Genomic DNA, 27837 nt, shown 5'->3' with positions numbered 1-27837 from the left:
CCTCATCCCTGGCCGAATGATTGCTACAAATTACGCCCATGCCAACCCTGCACCCACGCCCTCATGCTCCTAGCTCTTCTACTCACACCAACCTCATAATTCATCCCCTCACCTTCACTTAAACCTGCCGGCGCCGCAACACACATCTCGTCACACCGAGAAGCCGCCGTGAGCCTGGACTGGCCGCATCGTGCCCACCTTACCCAATGAACCACTCGGCCGAAAAGTCTTGCCACAAGCCCAGCAAGAACTTCGTATTATTAATCTTACAAGAATAATAACATGTCACACAAATATATTTCCCTTATATTGATTATTGGCAATGAAGGGAGGCGTACAAAATATTTACAGTTACAAATATTTAGCTGCTGCAACAATACGATTTCTCGGGTAGTTTTTTTCTTCCGAATTTTCTCAGATGACGCGTTCAGCGTCTCTTGTTAGCATTGAACTACAAATACACACACACACACACACACACACACACACACACACACACACACACACACACACACACACACACACACACACACACACACACACACCACCCTCTCTCTCTCTCTCTCTCTCTCTCTCTCTCTCTCTCTCTCTCTCTCTCTCTCTCTCTCTCTCTCTCTCTCTCTCTCTCTCTCTCTCTCTCTCTCTCTCTCTCTCTCTCTCTCTCTCTCTTTTCTTTTTTTGTCTAGTCTTCTTTTATTCCGTTCACCCATCTTCTAATTTACTCCTGCTTATGATCATTCTCTCCCAGTTTTAGTTCTACGTTTTCATCTTTTTTTTCCTTTTTCATCTTCCACTCTTTTCTATTCAATGTTTTTTTTTCCTTTCCTTTTTCCTCTTTTATTACTTTTTTTCTCCTTATTTTTATTGTTTTCGCTTTTTCTGACGGTCTTCGCTTAACATTCTGCTCACATTAAACTGTTTTCCATTGATTTTCCTTTTTTTGAGTCTCCGTTTTCCTTCTTCCTCTTCCTCTTCTAATTCCTTCTAATCCTCACTCTCTTCTTCTTCCTCATTATCCTCTGCCTAATTTTGCTTTCTATCTTATCTTTTTTTTCTTCCATCTCATTTCTTTCTTAATGATGCTTTTACACTTTTTCTTTCGCATGTCTTTCTTTTCAGTCCCCTCTTTTTCCTCCTCTTTCAGTCACTTCCTCTTCCTCTTCTTCTTCTACTTCCTTCCAGTCCTCACGCTCTTCTTCTTCCTCATTGTCCTACTCCAAATTTTCCTTTTAATCTTGTTTTTTCTTCTGTTTGTTTTCCCATTCATTCTTAATTTGGTCTACATCTTTTCTTTTTTCCAACCCCTCTTTCAGTTCCTCATTATCTCACTAAATCTTAACTCCCATATTCTTTTCTTTCATCTCTCCCTCTTACTCCTCCTCCCCATCCATGTTTTTACTCATCCGTCTTTATATTTTGTTTTTCAGCCTCATTCGTATATTTCTCGCCCTTTATCTTCTCTCTCTTTTATCGTCTCTGTCTGTTTTGTCTTATGTGTCTTTCTGTTTTTATTGTTCTTGCCTTTCATCTTCCTCCTTCATTTCATTTCACTTTTGTATATTATTTTTTTTACTTCTACTTCCTCGTTTTGCTTTCCTGCGTTTTTACATTCTCATAATATTAATCTTCCCAATTTCTACCCATTTAAATACTCTCTTTTGTTTCTCTTCTTTCCCATCCGTGTTTAGTTTCTCCTTTTTATTGTTTTCTTCCAACTTTTTCTATTTCTTTTCATATCCTCTTACTTTTTCATATATTCTAAGTCTTATTTCGCCTCTTATCCCTTCTCCCTACTCTGCCTTGCTTTAATTCTTCCATCGCCTTCCTCGTAACTTCCATTTTGTATCCTCTACGTTCTTTGAGTTATAATTCCTTGACTTCTTTTCTTCCATTTCCTTCTTCCGTTTTCTTGTTCATCTTTTTGTTTCCTTTTTGCAAGTCTTGTTTTTACTTCATCTAAAAAAAACTCCTTTCTTTTTTTTCCGTCCTTGTTCTTTTCCTTCTTTTCTTCCTCTTATTCCTTCAAAACTCTCACTTACTCATACTTATTATTTCCATACTTCTCCTTCAATTATTTTTTTTCTGTTCACAAACTTTTCCTTCGAATTTGCATTCCGCTTTCATCATTTTCCTTCTATTTTTCCTCTTCTTTTGCATTTGTGGTGGTAGCTGCGGTGAGGGGGGGAGGGGGGTTGTATGGTAGTTCTTGCGGTTAAAGTGCCTGCCATGATGGTGTTAATGGTAGTTATTCAAGTGGTGGGTGATTAGTAGTGGTGGTAGCGGCGGTGTTCGTTATAATGTTGTTGGGAGGTATGCTTATTTTGGGTCCAAGTGTACGGGTTTGATGTACCGTGTTTCACTTACCATTCTTCCATTGTGTGTGTGTGTGTGTGTGTGTGTGTGTGTGTGTGTGTGTGTGTGTGTGTGTGTGTGTGTGTGTGTGTGTGTGTGTGTGTGTGTGTGTGTGTGTGTGTGTGTGTGTGTGTGTGTGTGTGTGTGTGTGTGTGTGTGTGTGTGTGTGTGTGTGTGTGTGTGTGTGTGTGCGTGTGTGTGTGTGTGTGTGTGTGTGTGTGTGTGTGTGTGTGTGTGTGTGTGTGTGTGTGTGTGTGTGTGTGTGTGTGTGCGTGTGTGTGTGTGCGTGTGTGTGTGTGTGTGTGTGTGTGTGTGTGTGTGTGTGTGTGTGTGTGTGTGTGTGTGTGTGTGTGTGTGTGTGTGTGTGTGTGTGTGTGTGTGTGTGTGTGTGCGTGTGTGTGTGTGTGTGTGTGTGTGTGTGTGTGTGTGTGTGTGTGTGTGTGTGTGTGTGTGTGTGTGTGTGTGTGTGTGTGTGTGTGTGTGTGTGTGTGTGTGTGTGTGTGTGTGTGTGTGTGTGTGTGTGTGTGTGTGTGTGTGTGTGTGTGTGTGTGTGTGTGTGTGTGTGTGTGCGTGTGTGTGTGTGTGTGTGTGTGTGTGTGTGTGTGTGTGTGTGTGTGTGTGTGTGTGTGTGTGTGTGTGTGTGTGTAAAATTCACCGTGGCCTGATCGCGTTTTACTTTTAGTGTCACATTTTTGCACAGCTCTCCTCCGCCCCGCCCTTCTCGTGGTCTGACAGCCAATCACACAGCAGAGCCGCGTGTGGGATGCCAGGTTCCACTTCCCGTAAAATTCGTCAATTTTATCTGTGTTTTCCATGCATAAAAAGGTCGAAGATACATAAGTGTGTACTATGTGGACGTATTTTTTTATTATTTTTTCATTTGATTTTGTTCGACTTTGATTAAATCCTGTCAGTGAAGAAATAGAACGCCCAGACTGGTGTGTTGACATCGTCACTTGATGAGAGAGAGTTTTTTGTGGGAGCTATTTTCAGGTAGATGGAAACAATTTTGTTAGCAAAATTTTGACATTTTTATTTATTGATGAAGGAGTTATTGGCAAGTCGGAGAACAAATTTGGCACGCTTCTTGGCATAAATGTGAAGACCATTTTTAGCAAAAGTTCTAGGGCTCCGGCACCTTCTGTGAGCTGCCTCAATCGTTGATAGCACGCGAACAAGCGTGACTGAACCAGGGAGTTTTTACATGATAAATGAATAACGCGGAATGTGTGGCTCCATCCCGATCTCACCTCCGTCACGCTCTGGGCACGCGTCTCAGACCTGGAAGCTATAATCATTCCGCAGAGAATGAGAGACAAAATAAAACTCAGCTCATCACACTGAGCTGAAGCATACTGGCAAGAGCATTCTAATACCTTTCATTTAAATATAGTTTTAAAACAGGTGGTCGTTCAGACAACTCCTTACATAACGTTTCTTGTTCTGAGGTGCAACACGACCCCACTATCCCTGCCTAAGGTTTTTGTAAGACAATATTTTCTATTTTTTCATTTGAAATATAAGATAAGAAATGTAAGCACACACATGCGTCCAAACACTCCCCACAGATGCGACACTCTTGAACAATTTGTTCCGCAGAAGTGGCACCGTTCCATGGGATGCGTTCCTCTGCATGGTGATTTTAGTCAGCTGGCGAGCCGTTCCTCTCAGTGTGATTGTGGTGCTTCTTGGCACTCCTCAGTCTCTGTTATCACCAGTCAGCGACAGTTACTGTTCATCGGGTGTTGAAATGCCGGAATGTACGTCACCTGTACGTCGCTGAACATTTGAGTTTGATCACGACGCTGTGTACTCGCCCGGTGCTCACAGAAACTCGCCACCACTCGGCTTTGCGCCTCTCTTGGCACGACCTCTGCTGCGGGAGTTGGTGCCCCGATGTGTCTGTCCCTCGTTGAAATGCCTTGTTTCGTATCTTGGCGGGACGTGGCTGCTGGCGTTGTGCTGGCGTTGCTGTGAGTGGCGGCTGTTGGTGTAGTTGTGTGCAGCATACCAGCCACTGTTTTGCTGGAAGGAGTCGTTCCTCCGCTGTGCCGGCCTCTCGAGGTGCCGAGGTGCGCCACGCAGCGAGTTAGAGGCGGATCTAACGGGCTGCTGGTGAGGCCTCGAGGTAAAGTTGGGAGGCTGAGTGACTTGGAGCGGCGCGGCGTATCTGAAGGTGTCGTGGCCACGGTACACCTCACGTTCCTTGACGGGGGCGCGGAGGTTACCAAGGTTGAAGGGCACGTGTCTTGGACAGGTGGACCGTGGCATCTTTTCTTTCTTCAGGATACCTTTAGGAGACTTCCCTTCAGTAGTGGTATTCATTTGTGCACAGCGAGCTGCTCCAACTGTTTGCTGGTGTCGTGTGTTGTGTTTCTTTACCGCGTCCTTTGCTGACCCTTTCTGTGGCTTCACTGTTCTCTCCTTTCGCCTGTCCAGCTCAGGACGAATGCTGTAGAGAGGGAAGCCATACCTGAAGTAGTCGTAGCCACAATACAGTTCACGATCCTTGACGAAAGTGTTCAGGTTCTGGAAGTTAAAGCGCACACATTTATGAGCGGTGCTGGCCGTCTTTCCTTTCTTGAGGATCCCTGTGAGGTGTTGTGGCTCATCGATTTTGTTGGCTGAATCTGTTGCTTCCTCTGCTACTGTTTTCTGAGCCTCTGGTAGTTTGTTTATTGCTTCCTTTGGTGGCTCTTCCTGTGGCTCCACTGCTCTCTCCTTTAGGCTTTTCAGCTCAGGACGAATGCTGGAGAGAGGGAAGCCATACTTGCAGTAGTCGTAGGCACAGTACAGCTCACGAATTTTGACGAAAGTGTTCAGGTTTGGAAGTTGAACCTGATAGTTTTCTTGACCGGGGTTTGAGATGCATCCCGCTGTTTGAAGCTGCTGATAAGGGGCATCTTTTCCGGTGGGCCGGTAACGATCTTGCTCCTGCTGGAAGGAGCGTCCCCAGCCGTGCCTCGGTGCCCGGAGGGGAGCTGATCGTATACCTCCTTTATTTTCTCTCTCTTGACCATGTGCAGAGTAATTACGAGAGTGTGAACCCTCTTGCCATGGCTCTCCAATTGCGTGCAGTCTTTTTGTGAGACTGTTGTATCATCCACTGGCTTGTGGACCTTCTCTCTCTTCACCAAGTGGATTGTGATGATGAGAGTTTGACGCCTCTTGCCAGTGGCCTCCTTTTCGCCCTTTCCCACCACCCCATCAGCATCCAGCAGGGTGTCGGAGGGGATCTCCTCCTCCACCACTGAGAGAGGCTGAGTAGCCTTCTTCAGGCAGACCAGGGCCTGTTGCCCTGCATCGGCCTGGGCACCCGCGTTCTCGGTTTCCTCGACGATGTCGTCAGGTTCCTCGGAGGGGCTGCGGAGCTTCCGCCTGGCGAAGAGCCAGCCGAAGCACCCGCAGCACCAAGACTTCTTCACTTGTTTTTGCTGAGTCATTTTAATGTAAATGAACAATCTTTAGCAGGAACGTGCAGGTCATCAACGTTGTCCTCTTCTGGGATGGCTTCTCCTCGTCGTGTGCCGCCTTGGCTACACCGACCACTGGCGGGGACGCTCAAAGAAAAGGCTGAGAGTGTAACGCTGGGGCGATGGGACGTAATGCAGGTGACGAAATGTTGCTGGAAGTAGTGCGCCCATCCCACACCCACGCCCTCATGCTCCTCCTGCCACCCACACCAACCCACACGACCCACTCCCTCATCCCTGGCCGAATGATTGCTACCAGTATTACGCCCATGCCAATCCCGCACCCACGCCCTCATGCCACCCACGCCAACCCACACAACCCACTCCCTCATCCCTGGCCGAATGATTGCTACCAGTATTACGCCCATGCCAATCCCGCCCCCACGCCCTCATGCCACCCACACCAACCCACACAACCCACTCCCTCATCCCTGGCCGAATGTTTGCTACCAGTATTACGCCCATGCCAATCCCGCACCCACGCCCTCATGCCGTCCACGCCAACCCACACAACCCACTCCCTCATCCCTGGCCGAATGATTGCTACCAGTATTACGCCCATGCCAACCCCGCACCCACGCCCTCATGCTCCTAGCTCCTTCTACTCACACCAAGCCTCATAATTCATCCCCTCACCTTCACCTAAACCTGCCGGCGCCGCAACACACATCTCGTCACACCGAGAAGCCGCCGTGAGCCTGGACTGGCCGCATCGTGCCCACCTTACCCAATGAACCACTCGGCCGAAAATTCTTGCCACAAGCCCAGCAAGAACTTCGTATTATTAATCTTACAAGAATAATAACATGTCACACAAATATATTTCCCTTATATTGATTATTGGCAATGAAGGGAGGCGTACAAAATATTTACAGTTACAAATATTTTTTCTTCTGAATTTTCTCAGATGACGCGTTCAGCGGCGTGAGGCTTTGTTAACTACTGGATCGTCCCGCCTTGCCCTCCAGGAGCCTTGGTGATGGATTTGTCTCTTGTTAGCATTGAACTACACACACACACACACACACACACACACACACACACACACACACACACACACACACACACACACACACACACACACACACACTTAACACCACCTCTTACTGCCACCTGCTGACTCTCTCTCTCTCTCTCTCTCTCTCTCTCTCTCTCTCTCTCTCTCTCTCTCTCTCTCTCTCTCTCTCTCTCTCTCTCTCTCTCTCTCTCTCTCTCTCTCTCTCTCTTTTTTATCTAGTCTTCTTTTATTCCGCTCACCTATCTTCTAATTTACTCCTGCTTATGATCATTCTCTCCCAGTTTTAATTCTACGTTTTCATCTTTTTTTTTCCTTTTTCATCTTCCACTCTTTTCTATTCAATGTTTTTTTTTTCAATTTTTACCCTTTTTTCCTCTTTCCTTTTTTTTCATTTTCATTTATTTTGTTTTTTCTGACTGTCTTTGCAATACATTCTGCTCAAATTAAACTGTTTCCCATTGATTTTCCTTTTTTGATTCTCCTTTTTCCTTCTTCCTTTTCCTCTTCCTATTCCTTCCAGTTCTCACGCTCTTCTTCTTCTTCTTTATCCTATTCCTAATTTTGCTTTTAATCATATGTTCTTTTTATCTTCCTTTTCATTTCTTTTTTTATTTTCCTTTAACACTTTTTCTCTCCCGCGTCAACCTTCTCAATCTCAGTTCAATCACTTCCTCTTCCTCTTCTACTTCCTTCTACTCCTGACTCGCCTCTTCTTCTTTCTCATTATCCTACTCCAACTTTGCTTTTTATCTCATATCTTTTTTCCTTCCATCTCAATCTCCTCTTTCTCCTCATCTTTCAATCTCTTCCTCTTCCTTTTCCTCTTCTACTTCCTTCTACTTTCCTCTCGCACGTTTGCCTTCTCAATCTCCTCTTTCTCCTCCTCTTTCAATCACTTCCTCTTCCTCTTCTACTTTCTTCCAGACCTCACGCTCTTCCTTCTCATTATCGTGCTCCAAATTTTGCTTTGAATATTTTTTTTCATCCCTTTCATTTTTTTTATGTTGCCTTTACACATTTTTTTCTCGCACGTCAATCTTCTCAATCTCCTCTTTCTCCTCCTCTTTCAGTCACTTCTTCTTCCTCTTCCTCTTCTACTTTAGGGTAGGCGGTGGCCGAAGTGATAGCGTACTGGACCCACATTCGCCGCGTGATGGACGACGTGGGTTGGAATCCCCACGCTACCACTCGGATTTTTCAGTCACCGCCGAGTGGCTTAAAACTACCCACATGCTGTCCTGAAGACCACCCATCAACCCGGACTCTAGAGGAAGCCGTCCAAGCGAATCAAGAACGAGTTCCGGGGGGCAGCATGAGCCAATGCAAGATGGCGCCACTATAAACATTCGCCTGCGCCAGAACGGGCTGGGCCGACCATCAGGCCCCACCTGGAAGAAGCCTTGGGCCGACCATCAGGCCCCACCGGGAAGATGCCTACCGGCGCAATAGGCAACAACGTAAAAAAAAAAAACTTCCTTCCAGTCGTCATGCTCTTCTGCTTCCTCATTATCTTACTCCAAATTTTGCTTCTAATTTTTTTTTCCTGCCTTCCCTCTCATTCTTAATTTGGCTCACATCTTTTCTCCCGCGCGGCCGTTCTCCAAACCCTCTTTTACTTCCTCATTATCTCAATCTAAATTTTGTCATCCATTTTGTTTTCTTTCCTTTCATCTCTTCCTCTTACTCCTCCCCATCCGTGTTTTTACTTATCCTTCCTTTTATTTCGTTTTTTCAGCCTTATTCGTATATTTTTTTATCCTTCTTCTTTTCTGTTTGTATCGTCTGTTTTGTCTTTTTTGTCTTTCCATTTTATTGTTCTTGCCTTTCATCTTCCTCCTTCCTGTCATTTCAATTTTGTATATTATTTTTTTTACTTCTACTTCCTCGTTTTGCTTTCCTGCGTTTTTACATTCTCATAATATTAATCTTCCCAATTTCTACACATTTAAATACTCTCTTTTGTTTCTCTTCTTTCCTATTCGTGTTTATTTTTTCCTCCTTTTTATTGTTTTCTTCCAACTTTTTCTGTTTCTTTTCATATCCTCTTACTTTTTCATATATTCTAAGTCTTATTTCGCCTCTTATCCCTTCTCCCTACTCTGCCTTGCTTTAATTCTTCCATCGCCTTCCTCGTAACTTCCTTTTTGTATCCTCTACCTTTGAGTTATAATTCCTAGACATTTTTTCTTCCACTTCCTTATTCTGTTTTCTTGTTCATCTTTTTGTTTCCTTTTTGCAAGTCTTGTTTTTACTTCATCTAATATTTTTTCCTTTCTTTTTTTTCCGTCCTTCTTCTTTTCCTTCTTTTCTTCCTCTTATTCCTTCAAAACTCTCACTTACTCATACTTATTATTTCCATATTACTCCTTCTCCTCCTTTTTCCTGCCCACAAACTTTTCCTTCGATTTTGCATTCTGCTTTCATCATTTTCCTCCTATTCTCTTCCTTTTCTTCTGCAGTGGTGATGCCAGGAAGAAGGGGGGGGGGGGGATATGGTAGTCCTGGTGGTTGAAGTGCCTGCCATGATGGTGTTAATGGTCGTTATTCAAGTGGTGGGTGATTAGTAGTGGTGGTAGCGGCAGTGTTCCTGATAGTGTTATTAGTTGGAATGCTTATTTTGAGTTTAAGTCTACGGGTTTGTTATACCATGTTTCAGTTACCATTCTTCCATTGTGTGTGTGTGTGTGTGTGTGTGTGTGTGTGTGTGTGTGTGTGTCTGTGTGTGTGTAAAATTCACCGTGGCCTGATCGCGTTTTCCTTTTAGTGTCACATTTTTGCACAGCTCTCCTCCGCCCCGCCCTTCTCGTGGTCTGACAGCCAATCACACAGCAGAGCCGCGTGTGGGATGCCAGGTTCCACTTCCCGTAAAATTCGTCAATTTTATCTGTGTTTTCCATGCATAAAAAGGTCGAAGGTACATAAGTGTGTACTATGTGGACGTATTTTTTTTATTATTTTTTCATTTGATTTTGTTCGACTTTGATTAAATCCTGTCAGTGAAGAAATAGAACGGCCAGACTGGTGTGTTGACATCGTCACTTGATGAGAGAGAGAGAGAGAGAGAGTTTTGTGGGAGCTATTTTCAGGTAAATGGAAACAATTTTGTTAGCAAAATTTCAATATTTTGATTTATTGATGAAGGAGTTATTGGCAAGTCGGAGAACAGATTTGGCACGATTCTTGGCATAAATGTTAAGACCATTTTTAGCAAAAGTTCTAAGGCTCCGGCACCTACTTTGAGCTGCCGCAATCGTTGATAGCACTCGAACAAGCGTGACTGAACCAGGGAGTTTTGCCACGATAAATGAATAACGCGGAATGTGTGGCTCCATCCCTATCTCACCTCCGTCACGCTCTGGGCACGCGTCTCAGACCTGGAAGCTATAATCATTCCGCAGAGAATGAGAGACAAAATAAACTCAGGTCATCACACTGAGCTGAAGCATACTGGCAAGAGCATTCTAATACCTTTCATTTAAATATAGTTTTAAAACAGGTGGTCGTTCAGACAACTCCTTACATAACGTTTCTTGTTCTGAGGTGCAACACGACCCCACTATCCCTGCCTAAGGTTTTTGTAAGACAATATTTTCTATTTTTTCATTTGAAATATAAGATAAGAAATGTAAGCACACACATGCGTCCAAACACTCCCCACAGATGCGACACTCTTGAACAATTTGTTCCGCAGAAGTGGCACCGTTCCATGGGATGCGTTCCTCTGCATGGTGATTTTAGTCAGCTGGCGAGCCGTTCCTCTCAGTGTGATTGTGGTGCTTCTTGGCACTCCTCAGTCTCTGTTATCACCAGTCAGCGACAGTTACTGTTCAGCGGGTGTTGAGAAATGCACCCGGAGTGTACGTCACCTGTACAACGCTGAACATTTGAGTTTGATCACGACGCTGTGTACTCGCCCGGTGCTCACAGAAACTCGCCACCACTCGGCTTTGCGCCTCTCTTGGCACGACTTCTGCTGCGGGAGTTGGTTCCCCGATGTGTCTGCCCTCCGTAGAAATGCCTTGTTTCGTATCTTGGCGGGACGTGGCTGCTGGCGTTGTGCTGGCGTTGCTGTGAGTGGCGGCTGCTGGTGTAGTTGTGTGCAGCATACCAGCCACTGTTTTGCTGGAAGGAGTCGTTCCTCCGCTGTGCCGGCCTCTCGAGGTGCCGAGGTGCGCCACGCAGCGAGTTAGAGGCGGATCTAACGGGCTGCTGGTGAGGCCTCGAGGTAAAGTTGGGAGGCTGAGTGACTTGGAGCGGCGCGGTGTATCTGAAGGTGTCGTGGCCACGGTACACCTCACGTTCCTTGACGGGGGCGCGGAGGTTACCAAGGTTGAAGGGCACGTGTCTTGGACAGGTGGACCGTGGCATCTTTTCTTTCTTCAGGATACCTTTAGGAGACTTCCCTTCAGTAGTGGTATTCATTTGTGCACAGCGAGCTGCTCCAACTGTTTGCTGGTGTAGTGTGTTGTGTTTCTTTACCGCGTCCTTTGCTGACCCTTTCTGTGGCTTCACTGTTCTCTCCTTTCGCCTCTCCAGCTCAGGACGAATGCTGTAGAGAGGGAAGCCATACCTGAAGTAGTCGTAGCCACAGTACAGCTCACGATCCTTGACGAAAGTGTTCAGGTTCTGGAAGTTAAAGCGCACACATTTATGAGCGGTGCTGGCCGTCTTTCCTTTCTTGAGGATCCCTGTGAGGTGTTGTGGCTCATTGATTTTGTTGGCTGAATCTGTTGCTTCCTCTGCTACTGTTTTCTGAGCCTCTGGTAGTTTGTTTATTGCTTCCTTTGGTGGCTCTTCCTGTGGCTCCACTGCTCTCTCCTTTAGGCTTTTCAGCTCAGGACGAATGCTGGAGAGAGGGAAGCCATACTTGCAGTAGTCGTAGGCACAGTACAGCTCACGAATTTTGACGAAAGTGTTCAGGTTTTGGAAGTTGAACCTGATAGTTTTCTTGACCGGTGTTTGAGATGCATCCCGCTGTTTGAAGCTGCTGATAAGGGGCATCTTTTCCGGTGGGCCGGTAACGGCCTTGCTCCTGCTGGAAGGAGCGTCCCCAGCCGTGCCTTGGTGCCCGGAGGGGAGCTCATCGTATACCTCCTTTATTTTCTCTCTCTTGACCATGTGCAGAGTAATTACGAGAGTTTGAACCCTCTTGCCATGGCTCTCCATTTGCGTGCAGTCTTTTTGTGAGACTGTTGTATCATCCACTGGCTTGTGGACCTTCTCTCTCTTCACCAAGTGGATTGTGATGATGAGAGTTTGACGCCTCTTGCCAGTGGCCTCCTTTTCGCCCTTTCCCACCACCCCATCAGCATCCAGCAGGGTGTCGGAGGATCTCCTCCTCCACCACTGAGAGGCTGAGTAGCCTTCTTCAGGCAGACCAGGGCCTGTTGCCCTGCATCGGCCTGGGCACCCGCGTTCTCGGTTTCCTCGACGATGTCGTCAGGTTCTCGGAGGGGCTGCGGCGCTTCCGCCTGGCGAAGAGCCAGCCGAAGCACCCGCAGCACCAAGACTTCTTCACTTGTTTTTGCTGAGTCATTTTAATGTAAATGAACAATCTTTAGCAGGAACGTGCAGGTCATCAACGTTGTCCTCTTCTGGGATGGCTTCTCCTCGTCGTGTGCCGCCTTGGCTACACCGACCACTGGCGGGGACGCTCAAAGAAAAGGCTGAGAGTGTAACGCTGGGGCGATGGGACGTAATGCAGGTGACGAAATGTTGCTGGAAGTAGTGCGCCCATCCCACACCCACGCCCTCATGCTCCTCCTGCCACCCACACCAACCCACACAACCCACTCCCTCATCCCTGGCCGAATGTTTGCTACCAGTATTACGCCATGTGCGCCCATCCCACACCCACGCCCTCATGCTCCTCCTGCCACCCACACCAACCCACACAACCCACTTCCTCATCCCTGGCCGAATGTTTGCTACCAGTATTACGCCATGTGCGCCCATCCCACACCCACGCCCTCATGCTCCTCCTGCCACCCACACCAACCCACACGACCCACTCCCTCATCCCTTGCCAAATGATTGCAACAAGTATTACGCCCATGCCAATCCCGCCCCCACGCCCTCCTGCCACCCACACCAACCCACACAACCCACTCCCTCATCCCTGGCCGAATGATTGCTACAAGTATTACGCCCATGCCAACCCCGCACCCACGCCCTCATGCTCCTAGCTCCTTCTACTCACACCAACCCTCATAATTCATCCCCTCACCTTCACTTAAACCTGCCGGCGCCGCAACACACATCTCATCACACCGAGAAGCCGCCGTGAGCCTGGACTGGCCGCATCGTGCCCACCTTACCCAATGAACCACTCGGCCGAAAATTCTTGCCACAAGCCCAGCAAGAACTTCGTATTATTAATCTTACAAGAATAATAACATGTCACACAAACATATTTAACTTATATTGATTATTGGCAATGAAGGGAGGCGTACAAAATATTTACAGTTACAAATATTTAGCTACTGCAACAATACGATTTCTCGGGTAGTTTTTTTCTTCCGAATTTTCTCAGATGACGCGTTCAGCGTCTCTTGTTGGCATTGAACTACAAATACACACACACACACACACACACACACACACACACACACACACACACACACACACACACACACACACACACACACACACACAACAAATACACCCCCCCTCTCTCTCTCTCTCTCTCTCTCTCTCTCTCTCTCTCTCTCTCTCTCTCTCTCTCTCTCTCTCTCTCTCTCTTCCTTTTTTTGTGTAGTCTTCTTTTATTCCGCTCACCCATCTTCTAATTTACTCTTCCTTTTGATCATTCTCTCCCAGTTTTAGTTCTACGTTTTCATCTTTTTTTTCCTTTTTCATCTTCCACTCTTTTCTATTCAATGTTTTTTTTCCTTTCCTTTTTCCTCTTTTATTACTTTTTTTCTCCTTATTTTTATTGTTTTCGCTTTTTCTGACGGTCTTCGCTTAACATTCTGCTCACATTAAACTGTTTTCCATTGATTTTCCTTTTTTTGAGTCTCCGTTTTCCTTCTTCCTCTTCCTCTTCTAATTCCTTCTAATCCTCACTCTCTTCTTCTTCCTCATTATCCTCTTCCTAATTTTGCTTTCTATCTTTTTTTTCTTCCATCTCATTTCTTTCTTAATGTTGCCTTTCCACTTTTTCTTTCGCGTGTCTATCTTTTCAATCCCCTCTTTTTCCTCCTCTTTCAGTCACTTCCTCTTCCTCTTCCTCTTCTACTTCCTTCCAGTCCTCACGCTCTTCTTCCTCCTCATTGTCCTACTCCAAATTTTCCTTTTAATCTTATTTTATCTTCTGCTTGTTTTCCCATTCATTCTTAATTTGGTCTACATCTTTTCCTTTTTCCAACCCCTCTTTCAGTTCCTCATTATCTCACTAAACTTTAACTCCCATATTCTTTTCTTTCATCTCTCCCTCTTACTCCTCCTCCCCATCCATGTTTTTACTTTTCCGTCTTTAGATTTTGTTTTTCAGCCTCATTCGTATATTTCTCACCCTTTGTCTTCTCTCTCTTTTATCGTCTCTGTCTGTTTTGTCTTATGTGTCTTTCTGTTTTTATTGTTCTTGCCTTTCATCTTCCTCCTTCCCTTCATTTCACTTTTGTATATTATTTTTTTTACTTCTACTTCCTCGTTTTGCTTTCCTGCGTTTTTACATTCTCATAATATTAATCTTCCCAATTTCTACACATTTAAATACTCTCTTTTATCTCTTCTTTCCCATCCGTGTTTAGTTTCTCCTTTTTATTGTTTTCTTCCAACTTTTTCTGTTTCTTTTCATATCCTCTTACTTTTTCATATATTCTAAGTCTTATTTCGCCTCTTATCCCTTCTCCCTACTCTGCCTTGCTTTAATTCTTCCATCGCCTTCCTCGTAACTTCCTTTTTGTATCCTCTACGTTCTTTGAGTTATAATTCCTTGACATTTTTTCTCCCACTTCCTTCTCCCGTTTTCTTGTTCATCTTCTTGTTTCGTGTTTGCATATTTTGTTTTCACCTCATCTAATATTTTTTCCTTTACTTTTATTTTCCGTCCCTTTACTTTCCCTTCTTTTCTTCCTCTTATTCCTTCAAAACTCTCACTTACTCATACGTATTATTTCCATATTACTTCTTCTCCTCCTTTTTCCTGCCCACAAACTTTTCCTTCGATTTTGCATTCTGCTTTCATCATTTTCCTCCTATTCTCTTCCTTTTCTTCTGCAGTGGTGATGCCGGGAAGAAGGGGGCGATATGGTAGTCCTGGTGGTTGAAGTGCCTGCCATGATGGTGCTAATGGTCGTTATTCAAGTGGTGGGTGATTAGTAGTGGTGGTAGCGGCAGTGTTCCTGATAGTGTTATTTGTTGGAATGCTTATTTTGAGTTTAGGTCTACGGGTTTGTTATACCATGTTTCAGTTACCATTCTTCCATTGTGTGTGTGTGTGTGTGTGTGTGTGTGTGTGTGTGTGTGTGTGTGTGTGTGTGTGTGTGTGTGTGTAAAATTCACCGTGGCCTGGCCGCGTTTTCCTTTTAGTGTCACATTTTTGCACAGCTCTCCTCCGCCCCGCCCTTCTCGTGGCCTGACAGCCAATCACACAGCAGAGCCGCGTGTGGGATGCCAGGTTCCACTTCCCGTAAATTCGTCAATTTTATCTGTGTTTACATGCATAAAAGGTCGAAGATACATAAGTGTGTACTATGTGGACGTATTTTTTTATTATTTTTTCATTTGATTTTGTTCGACTTTGATTAAATCCAGTCAGTGAAGAAATAGAACGGCCAGACTGGTGTGTTGACATCGTCACTTGATGAGAGAGAGAGAGAGTGTTTTGTGGGAGCTATTTTCAGGTAAATGGAAACAATTTTGTTAGCAAAATTTCAATATTTTTATTTATTGATGAAGGAGTTATTGGCAAGTCGGAGAACAGATTTGGCACGATTCTTGGCATAAATGTGAAGACCATTATTAGCAAAAGTTCTAAGGCTCCGGCACCTTCTGTGAGCTGCCTCAATCGTTGATAGCACGCGAACAAGCGTGACTGAACCAGGGAGTTTTGCCATGATAAATGAATAACGCGGATTGTGTGGCTCCATCCCGATCTCACCTCCGTCACGCTCTGGGCACGCGTCTCAGACCTGGAAGCTATAATCATTCCGCAGAGAATGAGAGACAAAATAAAACTCAGCTCATCACACTGAGCTGAAGCATACTGGCAAGAGCATTTTAATACCTTTCATTTAAATATAGTTTTAAAACAGGTGGTCGTTCAGACAACTCCTTACATAACGTGTCTTGTTCTGAGGTGCAACACGACCCCACTATCCCTGCCTAAGGTTTTTTGTAAGACAATATTTTCTATTTTTTCATTTGAAATATAAGATAAGAAATGTAAGCACACATGCGTCCAAACACTCCCCACAGATGCGACACTCTTGAACAATTTGTTCCGCAGAAGTGGCACCGTTCCATGGGATGCGTTCCTCTGCATGGTGATTTTAGTCAGCTGGCGAGCCGTTCCTCTCAGTGTGATTGTGGTGCTTCTTGGCACTCCTCAGTCTCTGTTATCACCAGTCAGCGACAGTTACTGTTCAGCGGGTGTTGAGAAATGCACCCGGAATGTACGTCACCCGTACGTCGCTGAACATTTGAGTTTGATCACGACGCTGTGTACTCGCCCGGTGCTCACAGAAACTCGCCACCACTCGGCTTTGCGCCTCTCTTGGCACGACTTCTGCGGAGTTGGTGCCTGATGTGTCTGTCCCTCGTAGAAATGCCTTGTTTCGTATCTTGGCGGGACGTGGCTGCTGGCGTTGTGCTGGCGGTGCTGTGAGTGGCGGCTGTTGGTGTAGTTGTGTGCAGCATACCAGCCACTGTTTTGCTGGAAGGAGTCGTTCCTCCGCTGTGCCGGCCTTTCGAGGTGCCGAGGTGCGCCACGCAGCGAGTTAGAGGCGGATCTAACGGGCTGCTGGTGAGGCCTCGAGGTAAAGTTGGGAGGCTGAGTGACTTGGAGCGGCGCGGCGTATCTGAAGGTGTCGTGGCCACGGTACACCTCACGTTCCTTGACGGGGGCGCGGAGGTTACCAAGGTTGAAGGGCACATGTCTTGGACAGGTGGACCGTGGCATCTTTTCTTTCTTCAGGATACCTTTAGGAGACTTCCCTTCAGTAGTGGTATTCATTTGTGCACAGCGAGCTGCTCCAACTGTTTGCTGGTGTAGTGCGTTGTGTTTCTTTACCGCGTCCTTCGCTGGCCCTTTCTGTGGCTTCACTGTTCTCTCCTTTCGCCTGTCCAGCTCAGGACGAATGCTGTAGAGAGGGAAGCCATACCTGAAGTAGTCGTAGCCACAGTACAGCTCACGATCCTTGACGAAAGTGTTCAGGTTCTGGAAGTTAAAGCGCACACATTTATGAGCGGTGCTGGCCGTCTTTCCTTTCTTGAGGATCCCTGTGTCTTGTTGTGGCTCATCGATTTTGTTGGCTGAATCTGTTGCTTCCTCTGCTACTGTTTTCTGAGCCTCTGGTAGTTTGTTTACTGCTTCCTTTGGTGGCTCTTCCTGTGGCTCCACTGCTCTCTCCTTTAGGCTTTTCAGCTCAGGACGAATGCTGGAGAGAGGGAAGCCATACTTGCAGTAGTCGTAGGCACAGTACAGCTCACGAATTTTGACGAAAGTGTTCAGGTTTTGGAAGTTGAACCTGATAGTTTTCTTGACCGGGGTTTGAGATGCATCCCGCTGTTTGAAGCTGCTGATAAGGGGCATCTTTTCCGGTGGGCCGGTAACGGCCTTGCTCCTGCTGGAAGGAGCGTCCCTAGCAGTGCCTTGGTGCCCGGAGGGGAGCTCATCGTATACCTCCTTTATTTTCTCTCTCTTGACCATGTGCAGAGTAATTACGAGAGTTTGAACCCTCTTGCCATGGCTCTCCAATTGCGTGCAGTCTTTTTGTGAGACTGTTGTATCATCCACTGGCTTGTGGACCTTCTCTCTCTTCACCAAGTGGATTGTGATGATGAGAGTCTGACGCCTCTTGCCAGTGGCCTCCTTTTCGCCCTTTCCCACCACCCCATCAGCATCCAGCAGGGTGTCGGAGGGGATCTCCTCCTCCACCACTGAGAGAGGCTGAGTAGCCTTCTTCAGGCAGACCAGGGCCTGTTGCCCTGCATCGGCCTGGGCACCCGCGTTCTCGGTTTCCTCGACGATGTCGTCAGGTTCCTCGGAGGGGCTGCGGCGCTTCCGCCTGGCGAAGAGCCAGCCGAAGCACCCGCAGCACCAAGACTTCTTCACTTGTTTTTGCTGAGTCATTTTAATGTAAATGAACAATCTTTAGCAGGAACGTGCAGGTCATCAACGTTGTCCTCTTCTGGGATGGCTTCTCCTCGTCGTGTGCCCTTTTTGGCTACACCGACCACTGGCGGGGACGCTCAAAGAAAAGGCTGAGAGTGTAACGCTGGGGCGATGGGACGTAATGCAGGTGACGAAATGTTGCTGGAAGTAGTGCGCCCATCCCACACCCACGCCCTCATGCTCCTCCTGCCACCCACACCAACCCACACAACCCACTCCCTCATCCCTGGCCGAATGTTTGCTACCAGTATTACGCCATGTGCGCCCATCCCACACCCACGCCCTCATGCTCCTCCTGCCACCCACACCAACCCACACGACCCACTCCCTCATCCCTTGCCAAATGATTGCAACAAGTATTACGCCCATGCCAATCCCGCCCCCACGCCCTCTTGCCACCCACACCAACCCACACGACCCACTCCCTCATCCCTGGCCGAATGATTGCTACAAGTATTACGCCCATGCCAATCCCGCACCCACGCCCTCATGCTCCTAGCTCCTTCTACTCACACCAACCCTCATAATTCATCCCCTCACTTTCACCTAAACCTGCCGGCGCCGCAACACACATCTCGTCACACCGAGAAGCCGCCGTGAGCCTGGACTGGCCGCATCGTGCCCACCTTACCCAATGAACCACTTCGAATTATTAATCTTACAAGAATAATAACATGTCACACAAATATATTTCCCTTATATTGATTATTGGCAATGAAGGGAGGCGTACAAAATATTTACAGTTACAAATATTTAGCTGCTGCAACAATACGATTTCTCGGGTAGTTTTTTTCTTCTGAATTTTCTCAGATGACGCGTTCAGCGGCGTGAGGCTTTGTTAACTACTGGATCGTCTCGCCTTGCCCTCCAGGAGCCTTGGTGATGGATTTGTCTCTTGTTAGCATTGAACTACACACACACACACACACACACACACACACACACACACACACTTAACACCACCTCTTACTGCCACCTGCTGACTCCTCTCTCTCTCTCTCTCTCTCTCTCTCTCTCTCTCTCTCTCTCTCTCTCTCTCTCTCTCTCTCTCTCTCTCTCTCTCTCTCTCTCTCTCTCTCTCTCTCTCTCTCTCTCTCTCTCTCTCTCTCTCTCTCTCTCTCTCTCTCTCTCTCTCTTTTCTTTTTTTGTCTAGTCTTCTTTTATTCCGTTCACCCATCTTCTAATTTACTCCTGCTTATGATCATTCTCTTCCAGTTTTAATTCTACGTTTTCATCATTTTTTTTTCCTTTTTCATCTTCCACTCTTTTCTATTCAATGTTTTTTTTTTCAATTTTTTCCTTTTTTTCCTTTTTCCTTTTTTATTATGTTTTTTCTTCATTTTTATTTATTTATTTTTTCTGACTGTCTTTGCAATACATTCTGCTCAAATTAAACTGTTTCCCATTGATTTTCCTTTTTTGATTCTCCTTTTTCCTTCTTCCTTTTCCTCTTCCTATTCCTTCCAGTTCTCACGCTCTTCTTCTTCTTCTTTATCCTATTCCTAATTTTGCTTTTAATCATGTTCTTTTTATCTTCCTTTTCATTTCTTTTTTTATTTTCCTTTAACACTTTTTCTCTCCCACGTCAACCTTCTCAATCTTCTCTTTCAATCACTTCCTCTTCCTCTTCTACTTCCTTCTACTCCTGACTCGCCTCTTCTTCTTCCTCATTATCCTACTCCAACTTTGCTTTTTATCTCATATCTTTTTTTCCTTCCATCTCAATCTCCTCTTTCTCCTCATCTTTCAATCACTTCCTTTTCCTCTTCCTCTTCTACTTCCTTCTAATCCTCACACTCTTCTTCTTCCCCTTTGTCTTATTCCTAATTTTGCTTCTAATCTTTTTTTTTTCTTTCCTCTTTTCTTTTTTAATGTTGCTTTTACATCTTTCCTCTCGCAAGTCTGCTTTCTCAATCTCCTCTTTCTCCTCCTCTTTCAATCACTTCCTCTTCCTCGTCTACTTTCTTCCAGACCTCACGCTCTTCCTTCTCATTATCGTACTCCAAATTTTGCTTTGAATCTTTTTTTTTTCATCCCTTTAATTTTTTTTATGTTGCCTTTACTCATTTTTTTCTCGCACGTTGATCTTCTCAATATCCTCTTTCTCCTCCTCTTTCAATCACTTCCTCTTCCTCTTCCTCTTCCTCTTCCTCTTCCTCTTCTACTTTCTTCCAGTCGTCACGCTCTTCTGCTACCTCATTATCTTACTTCAAATTTTGCTTTTAATCTTTTTTTTTTCCTGCCTACCCTCTCATTCTTAATTTGGCTCACATCTTTTCTCCCGCGCGGCCATTCTCTAACCCCTCTTCTAGTTCCTCATTATCTCAATCTAAATTTTGTCATCCATTTTGTTTTCTTTCCTTTCATCTCTTCCTCTTACTCCTCCTCCCCATCCGTTTTTTACTTATCCTTCCTTTTATATTGTTTTTTTCAGCCTTATTCGTATTTTTTTTTATCCTTCTTCTTCTCTGTTTGTATCGTCTGTTTTGTCTTTTTTGTCTTTCCATTTTATTGTTCTTGCCTTTCATCTTCCTCCTTCCTGTCATTTCACTTTTGTATATTATTATTTTACTTCTACTTCCTCGTTTTGCTTTCCTGCGTTTTTACATTCTCATAATATTAATCTTCCCAATTTCTACACATTTAAATACTCTCTTTTGTTTCTCTTCTTTCCCATTCGTGTTTATTTTTTCCTCCTTTTTATTGTTTTCTTCCAACTTTTTCTATTTCTTTTCATATCCTCTTACTTTTTCATATATTCTAAGTCTTATTTCGCCTCTTATCCCTTCTCCCTACTCTGCCTTGCTTTAATTCTTCCATCGCCTTCCTCGTAACTTCCTTTTTGTATCCTCTACGTTCTTTGAGTTTTAATTCCTTGACATTTTTTCTTCCATTTCCTTCTTCCGTTTTCTTGTTCATCTTTTTGTTTCCTTTTTGCAAGTCTTGTTTTTACTTCATCTAATATTTTTTCCTTTCTTTTTTTTCTCCGTCCTTCTTCTTTTCCTTCTTTTCTTCCTCTTATTCCTTCGAAACTCTCACTTACTCATACTTACCATTTCCATATTACTCCTTCTCCTCCTTTTTCCTGCCCACAAACTTTTCCTTCGATTTTGCATTCTGCTTTCATCATTTTCCTCCTATTCTCTTCCTTTTCTTCTGCCGTGGTGATGCCGGGAAGAAGGGGGGGGCGGATATGGTAGTCCTGGTGGTTGAAGTGCCTGCCATGATGGTGTTGATGGTCGTTATTCAAGTGGTGGGTGATTAGTAGTGGTGGTAGCGGCAGTGTTCCTGATAGTGTTATTAGTTGGAATGCTTATTTTGAGTTTAAGTCTACGGGTTTGTTATACCATGTTTCAGTTACCATTCTTCCATTGTGTGTGTGTGTGTGTGTGTGTGTGTGTGTGTGTGTGTGTGTGTGTGTGTGTGTGTGTGTGTGTGTGTGTGTGTGTGTGTAGGTCAGTGTGTGTGTGTGTGTAAAATTCACCGTGGCCTGATCGCGTTTTCCTTTTAGTGTCACATTTTTGCACAGCTCTCCTCCGCCCCGCCCTTCTCGTGGCCTGACAGCCAATCACACAGCATTTTAATACCTTTCATTTAAATATAGTTTTAAAACAGGTGGTCGTTCAGACAACTCCTTACATAACGTTTCTTGTTCTGAGGTGCAACACGACCCCACCATCCCTGCCTAAGGTTTTTGTAAGACAATATTTTCTATTTTTTCATTTGAAATATTAGATAAGAAATGTAAGCACACACATGCGTCCAAACTCTCCCCACAGATGCGACACTCTTGAACAATTTGTTCCGCAGAAGTGGCACCGTTCCATGGGATGCGTTCCTCTGCATGGTGATTTTAGTCAGCTGGCGAGCCGTTCCTCTCAGTGTGATTGTGGTGCTTCTTGGCACTCCTCAGTCTCTGTTATCACCAGTCAGCGACAGTTACTGTTCAGCGGGTGTTGAGAAATGCACCCGGAATGTACGTCACCCGTACGTCGCTGAACATTTGAGTTTGATCACGACGCTGTGTACTCGCCCGGTGCTCACAGAAACTCGCCACCACTCGGCTTTGCGCCTCTCTTGGCACGACTTCTGCTGCGGGAGTTGGTGCCCCGATGTGTCTGTCCCTCGTTGAAATGCCTTGTTTCGTATCTTGGCGGGACGTGGCTGCTGGCGTTGTGCTGGCGTTGCTGTGAGTGGCGGCTGTTGGTGTAGTTGTGTGCAGCATACCAGCCACTGTTTTGCTGGAAGGAGTCGTTCCTCCGCTGTGTCGGCCTCTCGAGGTGCCGAGGTGCGCCACGCAGCGAGTTAGAGGCGGATCTAACGGGCTGCTGGTGAGGCCTCGAGGTAAAGTTGGGAGGCTGAGTGACTTGGAGCGGCGCGGCGTATCTGAAGGTGTCGTGGCCACGGTACACCTCACGTTCCTTGACGGGGGCGCGGAGGTTACCAAGGTTGAAGGGCACGTGTCTTGGACAGGTGGACCGTGGCATCTTTTCTTTCTTCAGGATACCTTTAGGAGACTTCCCTTCAGTAGTGGTATTCATTTGTGCACAGCGAGCTGCTCCAACTGTTTGCTGGTGTCGTGTGTTGTGTTTCTTTACCGCGTCCTTTGCTGGCCCTTTCTGTGGCTTCACTGTTCTCTCCTTTCGCCTGTCCAGCTCAGGACGAATGCTGTAGAGAGGGAAGCCATACCTGAAGTAGTCGTAGCCACAGTACAGCTCACGATCCTTGACGAAAGTGTTCAGGTTCTGGAAGTTAAAGCGCACACATTTATGAGCGGTGCTGGCCGTCTTTCCTTTCTTGAGGATCCCTGTGTGGTGTTGTGGCTCATCGATTTTGTTGGCTGAATCTGTTGCTTCCTCTGCTACTGTTTTCTGAGCCTCTGGTAGTTTGTTTACTGCTTCCTTTGGTGGCTCTTCCTGTGGCTCCACTGCTCTCTCCTTTAGGCTTTTCAGCTCAGGACGAATGCTGGAGAGAGGGAAGCCATACTTGCAGTAGTCGTAGGCACAGTACAGCTCACGAATTTTGACGAAAGTGTTCAGGTTTTGGAAGTTGAACCTGATAGTTTTCTTGACCGGGGTTTGAGATGCATCCTGCTGTTTGAAGCTGCTGATAAGGGCATCTTTTCCGGTGGGCCAGTAACGGCCTTGCTCCTGCTGGAGCGTCCCCAGCAGTGCCTTGGTGCCCGGAGGGAGCTCATCGTATACCTCCTTTATTTTCTCTCTCTTGACCATGTGCAGAGTAATTACGAGTTTGAACCCTCTTGCCATGGCTCTCCAATTGCGTGCAGTCTTTTTGTGAGACTGTTTTATCATCCACTGGCTTGTGGACCTTCTCTCTCTTCACCAAGTGGATTGTGATGATGAGAGTTTGACGCCTCTTGCCAGTGGCCTCCTTTTCGCCCTTTCCCACCACCCCATCAGCATCCAGCAGGGTGTCGGAGGGGATCTCCTCCTCCACCACTGAGAGAGGCTGAGTAGCCTTCTTCAGGCAGACCAGGGCCTGTTGCCCTGCATCGGCCTGGGCACCCGCGTTATCGGTTTCCTCGACGATGTCGTCAGGTTCCTCGGAGGGCTGCGGCGCCGCCTGGCGAAGAGCCAGCCAAGCACCCGCAGCACCAAGACTTCTTCACTTGTTTTTGCTGAGTCATTTTAATGTAAATGAACAATCTTTAGCAGGAACGTGCAGGTCATCAACGTTGTCCTCTTCTGGGATGGCTTCTCCTCGTCGTGTGCCGCCTTGGCTACACCGACCACTGGCGGGGACGCTCAAAGAAAAGGCTGAGAGTGTAACGCTGGGGCGATGGGACGTAATGCAGGTGACGAAATGTTGCTGGAAGTAGTGCGCCCATCCCACACCCACGCCCTCATGCTCCTCCTGCCACCCACACCAACCCACACAACCCACTCCCTCATCCCTGGCCGAATGTTTGCTACCAGTATTACGCCATGTGCGCCCATCCCACACCCACGCCCTCATGCTCCTCCTGCCACCCACACCAACCCACACAACCCACTTCCTCATCCCTGGCCGAATGTTTGCTACCAGTATTACGCCATGTGCGCCCATCCCACACCCACGCCCTCATGCTCCTCCTGCCACCCACACCAACCCACACGACCCACTCCCTCATCCCTTGCCAAATGATTGCAACAAGTATTACGCCCATGCCAATCCCGCCCCCACGCCCTCCTGCCACCCCCACCAACCCACACAACCCCCACCCGCATCCCAGGCCGAATGATTGCTACAAGTATTACGCCCATGCCAATCCCGCACCCACGCCCTCATGCTCCTAGCTCCTTCTACTCACACCAACCCTCATAATTCATCCCCTCACCTTCACCTAAACCTGCCGGCGCCGCAACACACATCTCGTCACACCGAGAAGCCGCCGTGAGCCGGGACTGGCCGCATCGTGCCCACCTTACCCAATGAACCACTCGGCCGAAAATTCTTGCCACAAACCCAGCAAGAACTTCGTATTATTAATCTTACAAGAATAATAACGTCACACAAATATATTTTCCTTATATTGATTATTGGCAATGTAGGGAGGCGTACAAAATATTTACAGTTACAAATATTTAGCTGCTGCAACAATACGATTTCTCGGGTAGTTTTTTTCTTCTGTATTTTCACAGATGACGCGTTCAGCGGCGTGAGGCTTTGTTAACTACTGGATCGTCCCGCCTTGCCCTCCAGGAGCCTTGGTGATGGATTTGTCTCTTGTTAGCATTGAACTACACACACACACACACACACACACACACACACACACACACACACACACACACACACACACACACACACGTAACACGACCTCTTACCGCCACGTGCTGACTCTCTCTCTCTCTCTCTCTCTCTCTCTCTCTCTCTCTCTCTCTCTCTCTCTCTCTCTCTCTCTCTCTCTCTCTCTCTCTCTCTCTCTCTCTCTCTCTCTCTCTCTCTCTCTCTCTCTCTCTCTCTCTCTCTCTCTCTCTCTCTCTCTCTCTCTCTCTCTCTCTCTCTTCTTTTTTTGTCTAGTCTTCTTTTATTCCGTTCACCCATCTTCTAATTTACTCTTGCTTATGATCAATCTCTCCCAGTTTTAATTCTACGTTTTCATCTTTTTTTCCTTTTTCATCTTCCACTCTTTTCTATTCAATGTTTTTTTCCTTTCCTTTTTCCTCTTTTATTACTTTTTTCTCCTTATTTTTATTGTTTTCGCTTTTTCTGACGGTCTTCGCTTAACATTCTGCTCACATTAAACTGTTTCCCATTGATTTTCCTTTTTTTGAGTCTCCGTTTTCCTTCTTCCTCTTCCTCTTGTAATTCCTTCTAATCCTCACTCTCTTCTTCTTCCTCATTATCCTCTTCCTAATTTTGCTTTCTATCTTATCTTTATTTTCTTCCATCTCATTTCTTTCTTAACCCTTCAAGCGCGGGCTAGATTTTGCCGCGCCTGGCCTGCCACGCAGGCATTTTCACTCAAAAACACACCTCACTTCAACCTCAAGTATCTTCTCTCTTACTGAGCTAACGTTGCTGAATGAGGTATCATTGTAAAGTCCTTTTCCTTAGCTGCCCTTTGACGTTAATTTGAACACCATATAAGCATTGGTAGAACGAGTACAGAGTTATGAAGTAGGAACTATGAAGACATATTATTATAGAGATACCCACCTCTATTGTTCTTATTTTGTATTATTTAGCAATAAAAAGCATCACTTTTTTACAGCTTCTGTGTACCATACCCATATAAAGCTCAAATTTTGTATTATTGTAAAAATCTGTGGTTAGCATCACTCGCTACACTTAGCAATGAACCAAAATCCATGCTAGAATGCTGTACTTGCATTGTGTAACAAAAGGAATGATAAAAAAAAACAGAAAACAACACTACTAATATTTTTGAGATTACAAAGGGTAAGTTTTACGGTTCGCTACATACTTATTGTTGTGCCTCTCGCAACATTGTACACACTGGCTCAGGCGTTGCCAGGCTGCACCCTCCACGCCGAACGGCCACTGTATGACACGTAACATTTGCATTTCATTTTTCTGCATCCAGCGTTTATTTATCATACCTATCACAAATATATACAGATAACATCATCGTGCATGTTAGAATGAAAAAAAAAAAGTTAGGATCAGGCGTATCCGTGGTGGTGGTCTCTGTAGCGGGGTCCACACTTGTGGCGGAGCTGACTGGTGAGGGCGATAAGGCAGTCCTGACAGGGCGTATATTTCTGACATGGCGTAGATCTTCATGTATGTTAGAATGAAAAAAATCCCCTTTCCCTTGTGAAAATGTTCAGGAACATCACCAGAAGCACTGCTTTCATTGACAAAGCCATATCCATCACCATCACTACAGTAACTTAGAGTGGCATCGCTGTCACTACCAAGGATTGTGCTTGTGACAGTTTTATCTAACTCTGCTTCAATTTCGCTTTCTTCCAAGGCTTTCCTGATGTTTTTTATTGGTGTTGAGGTCAAAGGGCCCCATCTTGAGGATGGATTTGACTGGAAGGTGAGCGGAGCTGCGGGGTCTAGCGGACATCTTGTCAAAGCTAGCACAAGGCGTTAACTGACCACTGATAATGTAAGAGAGTGTTTGTGGGCATTGTAGGAAAGAAAACGGCATGTTTACTGTACTTGACGACAAACCAACCAAATCTGGCGGCGCGTTCATAAAAAAAATGCCATGTCCACTATTGTGGACACCCGCGCTACGAGCCTACGCTCCGGCTGTCCACTATTGTGGACACCCGCGCTACGAGCCCACGCTCCGGCTGTCCACTATTGTGGACACCCGCGCTGAGCCCACGCTCGGCTGTCCACTGTTGTGGACACCCGCGCTTCTGAGCCCACGCTCCGGCTGTCCACTATTGTGGACACCCGCGCTGAGCCCACGCCCGGCTGTCCACTATTGTGGACACCCGCGCTTCTGACCCACGCTCCGGCTGTCCACTATTGTGGACACCCGCGCTACGAGCCCACGCTCCGGCTGTCCACTATTGTGGACACCGCGCTGAGCCCACGCTCCGGCTGTCCACTGTGAGCCCACACCGCGCTGTCACTATTGTCAGACACCCACGCTCGACCCCACGCTCCGGCTGTCCACTATTGGACACCCGCGCTCTGAAACCCACGCTCCGCTCCGGCTGTCCACTATTGTGGACACCCGCGCTTTAAGGGTTAATTAATGTTGCCTTAACACTTTTTCTTTCGCATGTCTATCTTTTCAGTCCCCTCTTTTTCCTCCGCTTTCAGTCACTTCCTCTTCCTCTTCCTCTTCTACTTCCTTCCAGTCCTCACGCTCTTCTTCCTCCTCATTGTCCTACTCCAAATTTTCCTTTTAATCTTGTTTTTTCTTCTGTTTGTTTTCCCATTCATTCTTAATTTGGTCTACATCTTTTCTTTTTTCCAACCCATCTTTCAGTTCCTCATTATCTCACTAAACTTTAACTCCCATATTCTTTTCTTTCATCTCTCCCTCTTACTCCTCCTCCCCATCCATGTTTTTACTTCTCCGTCTTTATATTTTGTTTTTCAGCCTCATTCGTATATTTCTCGCCCTTTGTCTTCTCTCTCTTTTATCGTCTCTGTCTGTTTTGTCTTATGTGTCTTTCTGTTTTTATTGTTCTTGCCTTTCATCTTCCTCCTTCCTGTCA

The 27837-nt window shown here is 46.1% G+C and overlaps 1 protein-coding gene across 9 annotated transcripts in view; it reads right to left on the bottom strand.

Moving 5' to 3' along the window:
* The window catches only part of LOC126994128 (uncharacterized), a 52327-nt gene that overhangs the window by 11267 nt on the left and 13223 nt on the right, over positions 1 to 27837 (bottom strand). For 2 of the 9 annotated variants that reach the window (XR_007748820.1, XR_007748819.1), the window contains one exon: positions 16892 to 16986. Coding sequence is in view for 6 of the 9 variants with exons in the window: in XM_050853376.1 (XP_050709333.1) it covers positions 4177 to 4825; positions 11414 to 11934; positions 17690 to 18139 (1620 nt within the window). In the remaining 3 variants the exon portion in view is untranslated. Of the gene's footprint in view, positions 1 to 4111; positions 4826 to 5190; positions 6071 to 11413; positions 11935 to 16891; positions 16987 to 17689; positions 18219 to 27837 lie in introns of those variants that run through there. The other 7 variants (XM_050853374.1, XM_050853373.1, XR_007748818.1 and 4 more) reach the window with 6 other exon arrangements.

Source organism: Eriocheir sinensis, unplaced genomic scaffold (genome assembly GCF_024679095.1).
Source record: "Eriocheir sinensis breed Jianghai 21 unplaced genomic scaffold, ASM2467909v1 Scaffold725, whole genome shotgun sequence".
Lineage (NCBI taxonomy): Eukaryota > Metazoa > Arthropoda > Malacostraca > Decapoda > Varunidae > Eriocheir > Eriocheir sinensis.
The sequence above is the reverse complement of the archived record's forward strand: the minus strand, read 5'-3'. Positions and strand labels throughout refer to the sequence as shown.